This window comes from Ranitomeya variabilis, chromosome 4, assembly GCF_051348905.1.
Source record: "Ranitomeya variabilis isolate aRanVar5 chromosome 4, aRanVar5.hap1, whole genome shotgun sequence".
NCBI classification, from domain to species: domain Eukaryota; kingdom Metazoa; phylum Chordata; class Amphibia; order Anura; family Dendrobatidae; genus Ranitomeya; species Ranitomeya variabilis.
Window position 1 is genome coordinate 448,706,810 of NC_135235.1, and position 18,019 is coordinate 448,724,828.

At 43.5% G+C, this 18,019-nt stretch overlaps 1 protein-coding gene across 1 annotated transcript in view; it reads right to left on the reverse strand.

Annotated features, from left to right (window-relative positions):
- Positions 1-4,469: 4,469 nt before the first annotated feature.
- DHX35 (DEAH-box helicase 35) overlaps positions 4,470-18,019 on the reverse strand; it is a 48,095-nt gene continuing 34,545 nt past the window's right edge. Inside the window, exons 19-24 of the mRNA XM_077251524.1 lie at positions 17,777-17,858; positions 15,675-15,746; positions 15,177-15,288; positions 7,238-7,907; positions 6,303-6,915; positions 4,470-5,502 (exon numbers count right to left, since the gene is read on the reverse strand). Of these exons, the coding sequence (XP_077107639.1) occupies positions 7,863-7,907; positions 15,177-15,288; positions 15,675-15,746; positions 17,777-17,858 (311 nt within the window). The 3' untranslated portion in view covers positions 4,470-5,502; positions 6,303-6,915; positions 7,238-7,862. The remainder of the gene's footprint in view (positions 5,503-6,302; positions 6,916-7,237; positions 7,908-15,176; positions 15,289-15,674; positions 15,747-17,776; positions 17,859-18,019) is intronic.

Sequence of the window (18,019 nt, forward strand, 5' to 3'; positions counted from 1 at the left end):
TTCTGCAAATGGAGCATTCTTTGACAAAAGCAAAGTTTGAAGGAGAAAATTATTATTTCAAATAATCTTTTTTGAACCTTGTCAATGTCTGGACTAGATTTTCAATTCATTTGGCAACTCATTTAATTAATAAAAGTATGGGTTTTCAAGGAAAACACAAAATTGTCTGGGTGACCCTAAATTTTTGAACAATAGTGTATATAAGATTGCCGATAGCTGCTACTGCGCAGGAGCCATCTTGGAGGAGGATTTTTTTTTTTATTATTCTCTAGCAAGATGGCGCCGCCGGCACAATAGCAGCTCTGGGATCACATCTATATACACTTATAGCTGCTACTGTGCAGGCGATGTGGGCATTTCTAAAATTTCTGCTCTCTCGCTCTGATGAATTTCTTTTTTTCAGGCTAATGATGGTCTGTTTCTCTTCAATTGAGAGCTCCTTTGACTGCATGTTGTGGGTTCACAGCAATAGCTTCCAAATGCAAATGCCACATCTGGAATCAGCTACAGACTCTTTTAAAGGGAATCGGTCACCTACTTTTTCATATATAAGCTTTGGCCACCGTCATCAGGGGCTTATCTACAGCATTCTGTAATGCTGCAGTTAAGCCCCCGATGTAACCTGAAAGATAAGAAAAGCAAGTTATATTATACTCACCCGGGGGGCGGTCCGCTCCGATGGGCGTCCTGGTCCAGCGCCTCCCATCTTCATGCGATGACATCCTCTTCCTTGCTTCTGTCGCGGCTCATGCGCAGGCGTACTTTATCTTCCCTGTTGAGGGCAGAGCAAAGTACTGCAGTGCGTAGGTGCCGGGACAGGTCCGAAAAGCCCAGCACCTGCGCACTGCAGTACTTTACTCTGCCCTCAACAGGGAAGATAAAGTATGCCTGCGCAGGTGCTGGGCTTTTCGGACCTGTCCCGGCACCTACGCACTGCAGTACTTTGCTCTGCCCTCAACAGGGAAGATAAAGTACACCTGCGCATGAGCCGTGACAGAAGCAAGGAAGAGGACGTCATCGCATGAAGATGGGAGGTGCTGGACCTGGACCGCGATGCCCTTCTGACAGGACCGCACCGGACCGCCCCCCCAGGTAAGTATAATATAGCTTGTTTTTCTTATCTTTCAGGTTACATCAGGGGCATTACAGAATGCTGTAGATAAGCCCCTGATGGCGGTGGCCGAAGCTTATACACGAAAAAGTAGGTGACCGATTCCCTTTAAAGGCCCCGTCTCACATAGCGAGATCGCTAGCGAGATCGCTGCTGAGTCACAAGTTTTGTGACGCAACAGCGACCTCAGTAGCGATCTCGCTATGTGTGACACGTACCAGCGATCAGGCCCCTGCTGCGAGATCGCTGGTCGTGTCGGAATGGCCTGGACCTTTTTTTGGTCGTTGAGGTCCCGCTGACATCGCTGAATCGGTGTGTGTGACACCGATCCAGCGATGTCTTCACTGGTAACCAGGGTAAACATCGGGTTACTAAGCGCAGGGCCGCGCTTAGTAACCCGATGTTTACCCTGGTTACCAGCGTAAATGTAAAAAAAAAAAAAACAATACATACTCGCCTTCTGATGTCCGTCAGGTCCCTTGCCGTCTGCTTCCTGCTCTCACTGACTGCCGGCCGTACAGTGAGAAGTGAGAGCACAGCAGTGACGTCACCGCTGCGCTCTGCTCTCACTGTACGGCCGGATCTCAGTCAGAGCAGGAAGCAGACGGCAAGGGACCTGGACACCGAAAGGCGAGTATGTAGTGTTTGGTTTTTTTGGTAACCAGGGTAAACATCGGGTTACTAAGCGCGGCCCTGCGCTTAGTAACCCGATGTTTACCCTGGTTACCCGGGTGCTGCAGGGGGACTTCGGCATCGTTGAAGACAGTTTCAACGATGCCGAAGTCGTTCCCCTGATCGTTGGTCGCTGGAGAGAGCGGTCTGTGTGACAGCTCCCCAGCGACCACACAGCGACTTACCAACGATCACGGCCAGGTCGTATCGCTGGTCGTGATCGTTGGTAAATCTCTTAGTGAGACGGGGCCTTAAGTGTTTAACTGATGGTGAGTTAAAGAGGGAATAGCCCATTAGAGCTTTTGAGATAACTGTCCAATTACTTTTGGTCCCTTTAAAGAGAGGTAGCTGCATATTAAAGAGCTGTAAATTCTAAACCCTTACTCCAATTAGGATGTGAATATCCTCAAGTTAAACTTGAGAGTTTGCACTTTAAGCCCATGTTGATTATACAAATGTATCTTGAATATGTTTTGGCGAAGAGGTAAAATGTTAAAGCATGTGTCACTGTCCAAATATTTCTAGACCTAACTGTATGAAGCAAGAGAAAGTGCATAGAGCAAGCTCAGAGGCAGAAGCCATCCACACAGGTAGCAGGTGCCTCCAACAGTAGCAAACTCTCATTGCTACCCTTTACTTAAACGCCCGTCAATTTCTGACAGCGGCATTTAAGTGGAGCTATCCTGCTTGGGCATCTATTTGGCTACCACTTGCCCCTCATTGTGCCACTGCAGAGTGCCGAAAGATTGCCATGCCAGCCAGCTAAAGGCCATTTTCATCCCTATCTTTGTGCTCTTGTGATGCGGTCATGGGAAACCATGATTTTTAGTATATTGCTCTATTGGAGTTCAAAGGTGAGAAAAAAAAATACGTTTTTTAATAAATATAAAAATGGCAAACATGTAGATATCTGTGTTCATATTTAGCATTGTACTTGGTATTGCAGAGACCCTTAGCTCATAAGGTGATCAAAAAGTCATCAAAATGCCAGAATTGCACATTTAGATATCCGTTAAAACATGGAACCTAATAAACAAGAATAAACATAAGTTCCGAACCTCTAAAAATGACAATACTTGTTTTTTTTTGCGTTACAAAAATTTTTTCGAACTTTTAAAGCTACTAAAAAAACCATGCACTAGATTTGCCTCACCATAATCTTCTGCCCTTGAGAATAATGCTGCCAGACAATTTTACCAAATAATGAGAAAATGAAACATTAAAACAATGGCAGAATTGTGTTTTTTTTTGTTTTTTGTTTTTTTTAATGTTTCACCTCACTTGGATTTTTTCACCCCATTTTTCAGTACATTATATGGTTAACTATAATGGTGTAATTCAAAAATACAAATGGCTCTGCAAAAAACATAAGGCAACGGAAAAATAAAATGATTGTATCCCCCGAAACAAGGGAAGAAAAAAAAAATCTCAAAACGGAAAATTGTCTTCGGGTTCAAACACACGTAAAAGATATTTTTTTTCACAGTAGGACAAGCCATTTAAATTTACAATAACTATAATTTTTGTAACACTGATAATTATTTGAAAATAAATTTACTTTCAAGAAGGATTGAGAAAATACAGAGGATTTGAAACGCCAGGAAAATTATGGCTGAGTGTAAAAGTTTGACATGACGTGGTATTATTCTGCCACCTTGTGGTTGAAAGATGTAATTTCTCTAAATATTTTCCTGTGGGTTGCTTTAAAGGGAACCTGTCAGCAGGATTGTGCACAGTAACCTACAGACAGTGTCAGGTCGGTACAGTTATACTGATTACAATGACACCTTGGGTGATGAAATACATCTTGTGGTTGCTGTTTAATCTTTATTTTCAGTTTTTAATTAATAAGATTCTCGTGATTCAGGTCTGGCCTGTGGAAGGGACTTCATGTGGTGCTCTGCTTACATATTTATCTGCATGGGCTTATAACAGGTCACAGATCCCTCAGTGACCTGTGCCATATTTTACATACTGAATATAATAATATTGGCTTAGAAAAAAATAATTTACATCCATCAAAATGGCGCGGGCACCTGCACAGTAGCATCTAACTCTTACCGATAGAGGCTACTGCGAAAGCGCCGCCGCCATTTTGCTGCAGCAAAATAATCTGAAAGCAGAATGATGTAGGGACAGAGATCCTGATCCCATGTGTCACTTATTGGGCTGCTTGCTGTAGCTTTGATAAAATTCCTGTTTAATCAGCAGATTATCACTAGAGGACTAGTAAATCTGCTTCCAGGTAGTCAACCATATTCATGAGCTCTGTATGACCGCGTCCCCACCACTGATTGGCAGCTGTGTACACTGTACATAAGTGGAAAACAGCCAATCAGTGATAGGGACGGGGTTATACAGTGCTCAGAATTCAGAGATCTGAGACCTGCAGCAAATAAAACTTTTCTCAAAACGGCAGCAAGGAGCCAATAAGTGATATATCACTGGAATCAGGGTCTCTGTGTAATGCTGCTCTCAGATGGGGTAGCAATAACCTAGTGTCAGGTTTAATATTAGCAAACTAATTCAGCGTGACATCTGGGGTGTGCAGCAATCCCTATTGCATATCCAGACACCATAGATGTACAATACAGCAGTATGCACCGCGGTGCGGAGGTCAGCGTCACAGACGTAAAGCGGAGCCGAGTACCTGCTGCCAGGAGTGCCAGTAATCACATCACACGGTGAGGTTCCTTCTGGTTTATTGTGACGATGTACAGATATTTACAGGAAAAAGGCTGTGGCGGATCAAGGACACATACAAAGACATTGTACATTTCTTGTATTCTATATGTTGTACACATCAATGTGACCTATGGGTGGAAGAGGTTGGTGACCATATTGTACTAATGTGCACGGTTACGTATTAAGTGACCATTAACCCCTTAAGGACCAGAACCTAGCCAAATGCAAACTATTTTGTAACGTTATGGCATAGCACCTGTGATAAAGGTCCAGTGGTGTAAAGATAGCAGCCGGGCCACAGAAATCATTATTTTTAATATCAGGCATCTCATTTTTTTATGTTCTACTTATTTCCATTTTTTAATTTAGAATTTTACAAATTACGCTTCATTTAGTAAAACTGCAAAACAAGAAAAGCTGTTTGTGATGCTCATAACAAGTAAAAATAAAACAGCTAAAATATAAAACCGCAATATATTACTTGGCTGCATTACGCCCCAAAAGTTGGTGCAAGTGCGACCCAACAGTGCGTGATCACATTCACAATCAATAGATGCGACCAACAGCTCATAATTTGCAATTTTAAGGTCGGGCATGACTGTGTAACGCTGGCCCATCGTTTACAGAACAATTCTGTAGCATCCTTATTATTGACAATGAGAGTGGTAACGCCCCATTGTCAATATATTCATACATTTCTATGTAGAAAAACACAGACATATTTAAAAAGGATCTGCCATCTTTGCTGTATTAATAAATATACATACTCCTTATTAAAGGGAATCGCGGTCAGCAGGATTTCACACCCAAACTATTCATAGGCGCATGTAGCTTTTTCAAAGACAAGTCCAGCAATTCCATCACATGGCCAGTCCATTCCTCACTTACTGAGAAATCAGTGTTTTTATCAGTCTGCAAATGAGGCTGTAGATCTGAAGCCTGTCACTCCAGCTCTATCTGCTGCCTCTGTCACTCCAGCTCTATCTGCCACACAGCGCTGACTCCTCCTCCTGCTTGACTGCCTTAAAGGGAACCTATCACCCCGTTTTTTTCGGTATGAGATAAAAATACTGTTAAATAGGGCCTGAGCTGTGCATTACAACAGTGTAGTTTGTGGACCCCGATTCCCCACCTATGCTGCCGAAATACGTTACCAAAGTAGTCATTTTCGCCTGTCAATCAGGCTGGTCAGGTCGGATGGGCGTGGCTTCTTCCCCCAGATATTGCGTAGTTTTCCGTTGGTGGCGTAGTGGTGTGCGCATGTCCAAGGTCCCCAATCCTGCACGGGGGGGTGAAAATAGCAGCGATGTCCGTTATTCCATTGGTGGTCGGTGGGCGCGGCCATCTTCCTTTGGCCGCGCGTGCGCAGAAGCGGCGCTCTGCTGGCCGCGGCTTCAGGAAAATGGCCGCGGGATGCCGCGCGTGCGCAGATGGAGATCGCGGCGGCCATTTTCCTGAAGCCGCGGCCAGCAGAGCGCCGCTTCTGCGCACGCGCGGCCAAAGGAAGATGGCCGCGCCCACCGACCACCAATGGAATAACGGACATCGCTGCTATTTTCACCCCCCCGTGCAGGATTGGGGACGTTGGACATGCGCACACCACTACGCCACCAACGGAAAACTACGCAATATCTGGGGGAAGAAGCCACGCCCATCCGACCTGACCAGCCTGATTGACAGGCGAAAATGACTACTTTGGTAACGTATTTCGGCAGCATAGGTGGGGAATCGGGGTCCACAAACTACACTATTGTAATGCACAGCTCAGGCCCTATTTAACAGTATTTTTATCTCATACCGAAAAAAACGGGGTGATAGGTTCCCTTTAAGTTACACAGAACAGAAGAGGTCAGTCAAGCAGTTGGAGGCAAAGCTGGGCGGTAAATAGAGATGGAGTGCCAAAGGCTTTAGATCTACAGCCTATTTTGCCAATTTTTCAGCAACGGTAGAACGGACTGGCCATGTAAAAGTATTGCTGAAATTGTCTCTGAAAGAGCTACATGTGCATATAAATAGTTGGGTGGGCATCAAATGATGCGGAAATTCCTGTATGACATATCAGGACTGCTAACAATTCTTTAAAATTTCAACCCCAAAGGACGTTATGATGGTGGTGATACATACGGGGCCCTTTATACACCTAGTCCAGATGAAGGACTCAACTTCTGTATATTTTGGACAGAAATCCTATTTTTGATATTTTTTTCCCCACTTGTCTTTTTGTTTGCTATTTTCCTACTCTAGAGCTGTTTTTTTCCTAAACAAGACACCTCAATACAAAAAAAGATGATCCACATGCTGAAAGATATGGACTAGCTAGACACACCCTGCTGCCAAAATGCCATACCTTAGTATGGTAGGCACCAGCTGTGGCATATCCTTGCACTACACTCAGGGCCATTTATGTAAATGGAAGGCAAGGTTACGGAAAAAAGGTATCCTTAAGGCTACGTTCACATTTGCGTTGTGCGCCGCAGCGTCGGCGCCGCAACGCACAACGCAAACAAAAACGCAGCAAAACGCATGCACAACGCTGCGTTTTGCGCCGCATGCGTCCTTTTTTTCATTGATTTTGGACGCAGCAAAAATGCAACTTGCTGCGCCCTCTGCGCCCGGACGCGGGCGCCGCAGGGACGCATGCGGCGCAAAACGCAAGTGCGGCGCATGTCCATGCGCCCCCATGTTAAATATAGGGGCGCATGACGCATGCGGCGATGCTGCGGCGCCCGACGCTGCGGTGCCGACCGCAAATGTGAACGTAGACTAAACGCTTCTCCAAGATCAACGGAGTGCCAGGAATAAAGAATCCAGACCTGCAGCCATTTCATCCCCATTTTGGCTTATTTTTCCAAGACCGAGCACAGTAATTTGGTCATTAAGGAAGTTAAGACACCTGGAAATCTGCTACCCGAGACTTTACATCAGCAGCTTCACAAACCCTCTGATAAGTGGATGTGCTTGATAAAATAAGGCATATATAACAAAGATGGTGGCAACTGCAAAACCGGCACCAGGGATACTCTCAATCTGTGAAGAGCCGCTATCCTGCATTCTGAACCTGTTCATCTCCTTTTCATCATTTACAACTTAAAAAAATAAAACTGCTTTCTGATTTACATACATATATATACCTAGAAATATATATATATACCATGTGCCCAAAGGAAGACGACGTGTGAAATGGCACAGCCAGACACAATCCGGAGCTCAGAAGACGTGGACATGGATATGCTCGGTGCTAAGAAGCCGTCCCCTTAATGCCGAGAGGTTCTGAACTCCATCCTCAGCGGAAGGCAGGCAGGCAGATCTCCATGGGAGTTGAGGTCAGACATAGAAATGTTGGCGAGAGTGGAGCGAATTTGCTCTCTTGTGGTTACATAGAGATGCAGTGGGCCTACAAATTGTCCAGCTTGGCCCTTTTATTGGTTCGAGATAGATGCTGTGTGAATAAAAGAAACAGAAACAAACTTATTGTTTGCAGAATACTAGAGCTGTGCTCTGTACCTTTAAAGAGAACCTGACACTTGCTCGAAAAATTGAGCTAAAGATCCTGTAAAAATCCCTGAGCTCCCACAATTCTGCTGCTTATTTCCGTTTCGCGCTGCGTAACTCCATTGCAGAGATATTCACATTTGTTAATTTTGGGAGCGCAACATGAGAAATCTCTGCTTGTAGTGCACCTGGGCGTTTCTTCAGTGTCTTCTCTGGGGAAGTGCGCTTTCACTCCTCCCTCCCAGATCCTGCTAATCACAGTTCGGCCGCGTCCGCGATTGCTAGACTGCTGGATCAGCTGCTGAGTTGTGATTGGCAGCGTCTTGGAAGGAGGGATGAATGTGCATGTCATCAGAGAAGACCCTGAAGAAACGCCTAGTTGCACAACAAGCAGAGATAATTTCAGTACTGCGCTCCAAAATAACCAAAGGAGTGTTGCAGCACAAAACTGAAAAAAGCAGCAGAATCAGAGGCTAAGAGATGTTTACATGGTATTTAACTCAATTTTTTTGGAAGATTGGAGCTCAATAGACTGTAAAAAGAAAATGTCATACACATTTATCATCTTGCTTCTTTTACTCTTTCCTCCTGACTTCCTTAGGGTACGTGCACAGATTAAAGGGGTTGTCTGGTCCAAATCGATAAGCCTGCAGTCACTCTGCGATGTGCGCTGCGGGGGGTCGCCAGTCTCTGAGCTGGGACCGGAGGGTATGTAATGCATGTGTTGTACATACTTCCAACCAGAGCCCGTCCCAACTAGTGACGCATTCGGCCAGTGGGCGTGGCTCCATACAAGTGTATGGAGCGAGGCCTCGCCCACTGGACAGGCTATGACTGCGAACATGCTTATGCACCTTCTGCTCCCGGCTCAGAAACCAGCGAATTCCCAACAGTGCAGAGTGTGGGGGGGATTCAGAAGTCTGCAGACACACAGTGTACTTTACACTCTGTTTTTCCTGCTAAGAATCAAGTTTTGGTGCATAAATGTCTGCAGTTTATATTTATTGTGTGCACAAACCTTTATTGCTGCATCGGTGTGAATATTGTGCTTGCTCTGGCAGCTGCCATGGTAATATTAACATTAACAAGACTTCATGCCCAGTTAGTCTGCTATAGTTACTTTGATGGCGGCCACTTAGGCAGCTGTCAGGGAGTGAAATGATCAGGCATGCTGTATCTCAGTATGCCTAATCCTGTGTTCATAAAAGATAACCTGATATCAGAAGTCTTCTGCAGCAGTTCCTTCCCTGATCCCCATTAAAAACACATGCACCCTTAGCAAATTTGAGAGTGCATGTGTATGGGGGACTGGAAGGGATAGCTGGAGGCTCACCTTTGCGAAAAGCGCATGGCAACCTTTAGTGCACGATTATCTTCACTGTATAGTTTTCATGGATTCACAATAGAAGGAAGAAACAGTCTCTCCAGAGCCACCTATAGACATTTAGTCTTAAATTCCATGTCTGGCATTTTAGACAGCCTTGAATCCTGAATCGGGCTATCAGCCCAAGAAGAGACAGCCATCTTTAGACATTGCTGGGGTTCCCCATCAGTACAGTATGGAGGCGGGGTGTGATCAGATGTGTAATACACCATATGGAAAATACGGATCCTCACTTCTCTGGATTTCCAGAAGGAGAATCAGGGAGGATCTGCTAATGTCTGCTCACAGATCCTCCCCTTCCTAGACAAGGCAAGGCAACTAGGACAATGATTTGCCTTGACTGGTTCACTCCTCTCTGTGCTCTGTCCACATTCACTATCCTGCACAGCACAGCCTTGCTGGGACCTGTAGTCATTTTCCCTTAACCCCTTAAGCCCCGAGGGTGGTTTGCACGTTAATGACCGGGCCAATTTTTACAATTCTGACCACTGTCCCTTTATGAGGCTATAACTCTGGAACGCTTTGACGGATCTTGGCGATTCTGACATTGTTTTCTCATGACATATTGTACTTCATGTTAGTGGTAAAATTTTCCAACTTTGAATTTTTATGCCCTTAAATCACAGACATATGTCACACAAAATACTTAATAAGTAACATTTCCCACATGTCTACTTTACATCAGTACAATTTTGGAACCAAAAATTTTTTTTGTGACGGAGTTATAAGGGTTAAAAGTTGACCAGCAATTTCTCATTTTTACAACACCATTTTTTTAGGGACCACATCTCATTTGAAGTCATTTTGAGGGGTCTATATGATAGAAAATACCCAAGTGTGACACCATTCTAAAAACTGCACCCCTCAAGGTGCTCAAAACCACATTCAAGAAGTTTATTAACCCTTCAGGTGTTTCACAGGAATTTTTGGAATGTTTAAATAAAAATGAACATTTAACTTTTTTTCACACAAAATTTATTTCAGCTCCAATTTGTTTTATTTTACCAAGGGTAACAGGAGACCCCCTAAGGAACTTATCTAGATGTGTGGTGAGCACTTTGACCCACCAAGTGCTTCACAGAAGTTTATAATGCAGAGTCGTAAAAATAAAAAATCATATTTTTTCACAAAAATTATCTTTTCGCCCCCAATTTTTTATTTTCCCAAGGGTAAGAGAAGAAATTGGACCCCAAAAAATGTTGTGCAATTTGTCCTGAGTACGCTGATACCCCATATGTGGGTGTAAACCATTGTTTGGGCACATAGCAGAGCTTGGAAGGGAAGGAGCGCCATTTGACTTTTCAATGCAAAATTGACTGGAATTGAGATGAGACGCGATGTTGCGTTTGGAGAGCCCCTGATGTGCCTAAACACTGAAACCCCCTACAATTGACACCATTTTGGAAAGTAGACCCCCTAAGGAACTTATCTAGATGTGTGGTGAGCACTTTGACCCACCAAGTGCTTCACAGAAGTTTATAATGCAGAGCCGTAAAAATAAAAAATCATATTTTTTCACAAAAATGATCTTTTCGCCCCCAATTTTTTATTTTCCCAAGGGTAAGAGAAGAAATTGGACCCCAAAAAATGTTGTGCAATTTGTCCTGAGTACGCTGATACCCCATATGTGGGTGTAAACCATTGTTTGGGCGCATGGCAGAGCTTGGAAGGGAAGGAGCGCCATTTGACTTTTCAATGCAAAATTGACTGGAATTGAGATGGGACGCCATGTTGTGTTTGGAGAGCCCCTGATGTGCCTAAACATTGAAACCCCCCACAAGTGACACCATTTTGGAAAGTAGACCCCCTAAGGAACTTATCTAGATGTGTTTTGAGAGCTTTGAACCCCCAAGTGTTTCACTACAGATTATAACGCAGAGCCGTGAAAATAATTTTTTTTTTTTTTCTCAAAAATGATTTTTTAGCCCCCAGCTTTGTATTTTTACAAGGGTAACAGAATAAATTGGACCCCAAAATTTGTTTTCCAATTTGTCCGGAGTACGCTGATACCCCATATGTGGGGGGGAACCACTGTTTGGGCGCATGACAGAGCTCGAAAGGGAAGGAGCGCCATTTGGAATGCAGACTTAAATGGATTGGTCAGCAGCCGTCACGTTGCATTTACAGAGCCCCTGATGTACCCAAACAGTACAAACCCCCCACAAGTGACCCCATATTGGAAACTAGACTTCCCAAGGAACTTATCTAGATGTGTTTTGAGAACTTTGAACCCCTAAGTGTTTCACTAAAGTGTATAGCGCAAAGCCGTGAAAATAAAAATTCTTTTTTTTTTTTCACAAAAATGATTTTTTAGCCCCCAGTTTTGTATTTTCACAAGGGTATCAGGATAAATTAGACCCCAAAAGTTGTTGTCCAATTTGTCCTGAGTACGCTGATACCCCATATGTGGGGGGGAACCACTGTTTGGGCGCATGACAGAGCTCGGAAGGGAAGGAGCGCCATTTGGAATGCAGACTTAAATGGATTGGTCTGCAGGCGTCACGTTGCATTTGCAGAGCCCCTGATGTACCCAAACAGTACAAACCCACCACAAGTGACCCCATATTGGAAACTAGACCTCCCAAGGAACTTATCTAGATGTGTTGTGAGAACTTTGAACCCCCAAGTGTTTCACTACAGTTTATAACGCAGAGCCGTGAAAATAAAACATCTTTTTTTTCCCACAAAAATGATTTTTAGCCCCCCAAATTTTTATTTTCCCAAGGATAACAAGAGAACTTGGACCCCAGAAGTTGTTGTTCAATTTGTCCCGAGTACGCTGATAACCCATATGTTGGGGTAAACCCCTTTTTGGGCGCACGGGAGAGCTCGGAAGGGAAGGAGCACTGTTTTACTTTTTCAACGCAGAATTGGCTGGAATTGAGATTGGACGCCATGTCCCGTTTGGAGAGCCCCTGATGTGCCTGGACAGTGGAAACTTCCCAATTCTACCTGAAACCCTAATCCAAACAGACCCCTAGCCCTAATCCCAACGGTAACCCTAACCACACCCCTAGCCCTGACACACCCATAATTCTAATCCCAACCCTAATCCAAACCGTAAATGTAATCCAAACCCTAACCCTAACTTTAGCCCCAACCCTAACTTTAGCCCCAACCCTAACCCTAACTTTACCTCCAACCCTAGCCCTAACCCTACCCCTAACCCTAAACGTGACTGAAATACGTGGCACTGAAATACGTGGCACTGAAATACGTGGCACTGAAATACGTGGCACTGAAATACGTGGCACTGAAATACGTGATACGTGGCACTGAAATACGTGATACGTGGCACTGAAATACGTGGCACTGAAATACGTGGCACTGAAATACGTGGCACTGAAATACGTGGCACTGAAATACGTGGCACTGAAATACGTGGCACTGAAATACGTGGCACTGAAATACGTGGCACTGAAATACGTGGCACTGAAATACGTGGCACTGAAATACGTGGCACTGAAACACGTGGCACTGAAATACGTGATACGTGGCACTGAAATACGTGGCACTGAAATACGTGGCACTGAAATACGTGGCACTGAAATACGTGGCACTAAAATATGTGGCACTGAAATATGTGATACGTGGCACTGAAATACGTGACACTTAAATACGTGGCACTGAAACACGTGGCACTGAAACACGTGGCACTGAAACACGTGGCACTGAAATACGTGATACGTGGCACTGAAATACGTGGCACTGAAATACGTGGCACTGAAATACGTGGCACTGAAATACGTGGCACTGAAATACATGGCACTGAAATACGTGGCACTGAAATACGTGGCACTGAAATACGTGGCACTGAAATACGTGGCACTGAAATACGTGGCACTGAAACACGTGGCACTGAAATACGTGATACGTGGCACTGAAATACGTGGCACTGAAATACGTGGCACTGAAATACGTGGCACTGAAATACGTGGCACTAAAATATGTGGCACTGAAATATGTGATACGTGGCACTGAAATACGTGACACTTAAATACGTGGCACTGAAACACGTGGCACTGAAACACGTGGCACTGAAACACGTGGCACTGAAATACGTGATACGTGGCACTGAAATACGTGGCACTGAAATACGTGGCACTGAAATACGTGGCACTGAAATACGTGGCACTATGACTGTCAGAAAATGTTCATTAAACGGTTAGGGGTGAGGTTAGGGGTAGAGTTAGGGTTAGGGTTTGGATCCCTTTATCACCTTGATGGTGGTGGGTGGCTTTTCAGTGTGTTTTCTGTTTTTTTTCGATAAAAACGCATGCGTTTTTAACGCAAACGCATGTGCTTAAAAATGCAAGAAAATACTGCAGGCTGTATTTCTGAAAATGAACACATGCAGAAAAAAAACGCATGCGTTTGAAAACGCGACCAAACGCGTACAAAAAAACGCATGCGTTTTCAATGTTAAATATAGGGAAAAAACGCATGTGTTTTTTTGTGCAAAAAACGCTGCAGACAAAAACGCAAGTGTGAAACCAGCGACGCTTTTTATAGCAAAAAAGTTTTTGCGTCTCCACATTTTGAGACCTATAATTTTTCCACATTTTGCTCCACAGAGTCATGTGAGGTCTTGTTTTTTGCGGGACGAGTTGACGTTTTTATTGGTAACATTTTCGGACACGTGACCGTTTTTGATCACTTTTTATTCCGATTTTTGTGAGGCAGAATGACCAAAAACCTGCCATTCATGAATTTCTTTTGGGAGAGGCGTTTATACCGTTCCGCGTTTGGTAAAATTGATAAAGCAGTTTTATTCGACGGGTCAGTACGATTACAGCGATACCTCATTTATATCATTTTTTTATGTTTTGGCGCTTTTATACGATAAAAACTATTTTATAGAAAAAATAATTATTTTGGTATCGCTTTATTCTCAGGACTATAACTTTTTTATTTGTTTGCTGATGATGCTATATGGCGGCTCGTTTTTTGCGGGACAAGATGACGTTTTCAGCGGTACCATGATTATTTATATCAGTCTTTTTGATCGCGTGTTATTCCTCTTTTTGTTCGGCGGTATGGTAATAAAGCGTTGTTTTTTGCCTCGTTTTTTTTTTTTTTTTCTCTTACGGTGTTTACTGAAGGGGTTAACTAGTGGGGCAGTTTTATAGGTTGGGTCGTTACGGACGCGGCGATACTAAATATGTGTACTTTTATTGTTTTGTTTTTTTTATTTAGATAAAGAAATGTATTTATGGGAATAATATATATATTTTTTTTTATTATTTATTTAGGATTTTTTTTTTTTTTTTTTTTTTACACATGTGGAAATTTTTTTTTTTTACTTTTTTACTTTGTCCCAGGGGGGGACATCACAGATCGATGATTTGATAGTGTGCACTGCACTTTATCAGATCACCGATCTCACTTACATCGGTGCAGGCTTACCAGCGTCTGCTCTGAGCAGGCGCTCGGTAAGCCACCTTTCTCCCTGCAGGACCCGGATGCCGCGGCCATCTTGGATCCGGGACCTGCAGGGAGGAAGAAGGTAGGAGACCCTCAGAGAAACGTGATCACATCGCGTTGCTCCGGGGGTCTCAGGGAAGCCCGCAGGGAGCCCCCTCCCTGCGCGATGCTTCCTTATACCGCCGGTACACTGCGATCATGTTTGATCGCGGTGTGCCGGGGGTTAATGTGCCGGGGGCGGTCCGTGACCGCTCCTGGCACATAGTGCCGGATGTCAGCTGCGATAGGGAATTAAGTCCCAGGTCACCTTGACGGGATAGTACGTCATACGGGATTAAGGGGTTAATTAAACAACAGTGCTTAATATGGATAAAAAATAGTAATGCCTTGAAAGTGCCAATGCCATACCGTTCCCTGTTGATAAAAGTGTGGGGCCAGTTCCAGCAGCCATGCCGACTCTACAGCAGTCACATCCCGCATGTAATATTTGTTGGTCTGGATCACCTCACTAAACAGCACCCTGCAGGGTAAAAACAGGACATGCAGCCTTAATATCAGAATGTGCAAATGGTCCACAATTCACCTTTTTTCATCCCACTCATTGCAGTGATTGGTGCCACTCTATTTACCCGTTCTGCAGTGATAACTTGCCATTCATGCACGTGACCACTGCAGACAATCACTGTTCTCAGTGGTCATGGGCCACACATGCTGCAGTCAAAGCTGAGGTCAATAACTGGCTGGAGTTGTCATGTCCACATGGACAGCACATTATCACAGCAGGAGACTACCTCAATGGTCACTTGTAATGCCAGGACCCAGACGACTTATACGGACTTCCTCAGAGCTGTGGGGAAATGATTGACCTATCCATCTCTTAGGCTTTATTCACCCAGACAAACTCACCAGTTGGGGGGCTTCTCTGCGTATAGAACTGATGTTGGGTGTATATGTAACTCATGGCCGTCTCTTACCGTCCTTAGAAGAAACAAAGAAAAATTGAACATAGAATGTAATTATACAAGGCAACAACATTCACAATGCCGAAACACTGAGGAATAATCGTCGACTAATGAGAAATTAGATATTCCAAGGATAACAAGGCAGCACATATAAAAACAAGGAAATTCGTTATTTTCCTTACATGAAAACATGATCAAGCTGATATATGATCCTGAGGCCACATTCAGTATTTGGTCAGTTTTTTACCTCAGTATCTGTAAGCCAAAACCAGGAGTGGGTGATAACTACATAAGTGGGACGTGTTTCTAATAGGCCATGTTCACACATTCAGTATTTGGTCAGTATTTTACCTCAGTATGTGTAAGCCAAAACCAGGAGTGGGTGATAACTACATAAGTGGGACGTGTTTCTAATAGGCCATGTTCACACATTCAGTATTTGGTCAGTATTTTACCTCAGTATCTGTAAGCCAAAACCAGGAGTGGGTGATAACTACATAAGTGGGACGTGTTTCTAATAGGCCATGTTCACACATTCAGTATTTGGTCAGTATTTTACCTCAGTATGTGTAAGCCAAAACCAGGAGTGGGTGATAACTACATAAGTGGGACGTGTTTCTAATAGGCCATGTTCACACATTCAGTATTTGGTCAGTATTTTACCTCAGTATGTGTAAGCCAAAACCAGGAGTGGGTGATAAATACAGAAGTGGTGACGTGTTTCTTAGGCTATGTGCACACGTTCAGGATTTATTGCAGAAAATTCCTGAGAAAAACCTGAAATTTTCTGCAAGAAATCTGCAAAAAAGTCTGCATGCGTAGTTTTTGCGCGTTTTTGGTGCGTTTTTTTCTGGACATTTCCCAATGCATTTTATAGTGGGAAATCCGCCAAAAAACCGCAAAATTAATGAACATGCTGCGTTTTTTTACCGCGATGCGTTTTTTTCGCGGAAAAAAACGCATCATTTGCACAAAAATTGCGGAATTCATTCTAAATGATGGGTTGCTTAATGTATGCTGTTTCTTGCGTTTTATAGCGTTTTTATAGCGAAAAAAACATGAAAAATCAGCAACGTGTGCACACAGCCTAATAGGCCATGTTCACACATTCAGTATTTGGTCAGTTTTTTACCTCAGTATCTGTAAGCTAAAACCAGGAGTAGGTGATAAATACAGAAGTGGTGCATATGTTTCTATTATACTTTTCCTCTGATTGTCCCACTCCTGGTTTTGGCTTATAAATACTGATATAAAAACTAGCCAAATGCTCAACGTGTGAACGCTGCATAATGGTAATTATATGAGTGCCATTGCATTCATTTATAATTTTTAAAGGCATCCTCGTGAATCCTGACAGGACACACACCAACGTGGCATTTATAGTATGGCATATTGTTTATATATATAGTACCTAAAATACTCAAAATGGAGCATCTCTCTAAAGGGGTTGTCAACAATTGGAAACAATTTTTATTTAAAGAGGACCTTTCATAAGGTTTAGCATATTACACTGGCCACACCATGGAATAATGACTGCAAGGTTGACAAAAACATAGATGTTATCTTTATGCGAATATCTCTGTTGCGGAGGTATTTAGCTTAAATTAGAATTTAAATTTAGCAAACGGGGTGCTAGCAGGGATTCTTCTCTCAGGGTGGACACCTTTTCCCTTGCATGATATTGACCAATCATAAGGTGTCATGTGTCATGCAGAGGAAAAAACAAACAAACAAACAAAAAAAAAAAACACTTCCCCATAGATGGTCAGACCCGGCTTTCTCCCATGAAACGTGATGACACACAGCCCTGTTCTCCTCACTGATCTCACTGCCAGAAACTACTGTAATTACATGTGAGGGGAGTCAAGCAGATTCGTGGGTCATTACAAATACTTCTTGCTGCTCTCATTTCATGGCAGTCAGTGTGGTGGGAGGGAGCAAGGTACATTTTTAAGGGCAAACACAAGTTGGGGGGGGGCTCTGCTGCATTGGATTGATTATAAATATTGAAGCAGCTCATCTTGGTCATTTTCACTCTGTAATTACCTGTAGACACCTGTAGAATGAAGCTTGGCAGCATTGGCAAAAAATCCAGCCACTATACAACGTAAAATAGGGTCTGGATCACCTAGACACAGCAGAAAATAATATGTTGTTATAAAGTACATGTAAATTATAGACATCGATATTCATTAACTACACTGAGCCAATCCCAATACAACCCCAACAGAAAGGAGTGTCCTACACATACTACATGACACTGATCTCTGGTATTCTACAGTAAAAGCA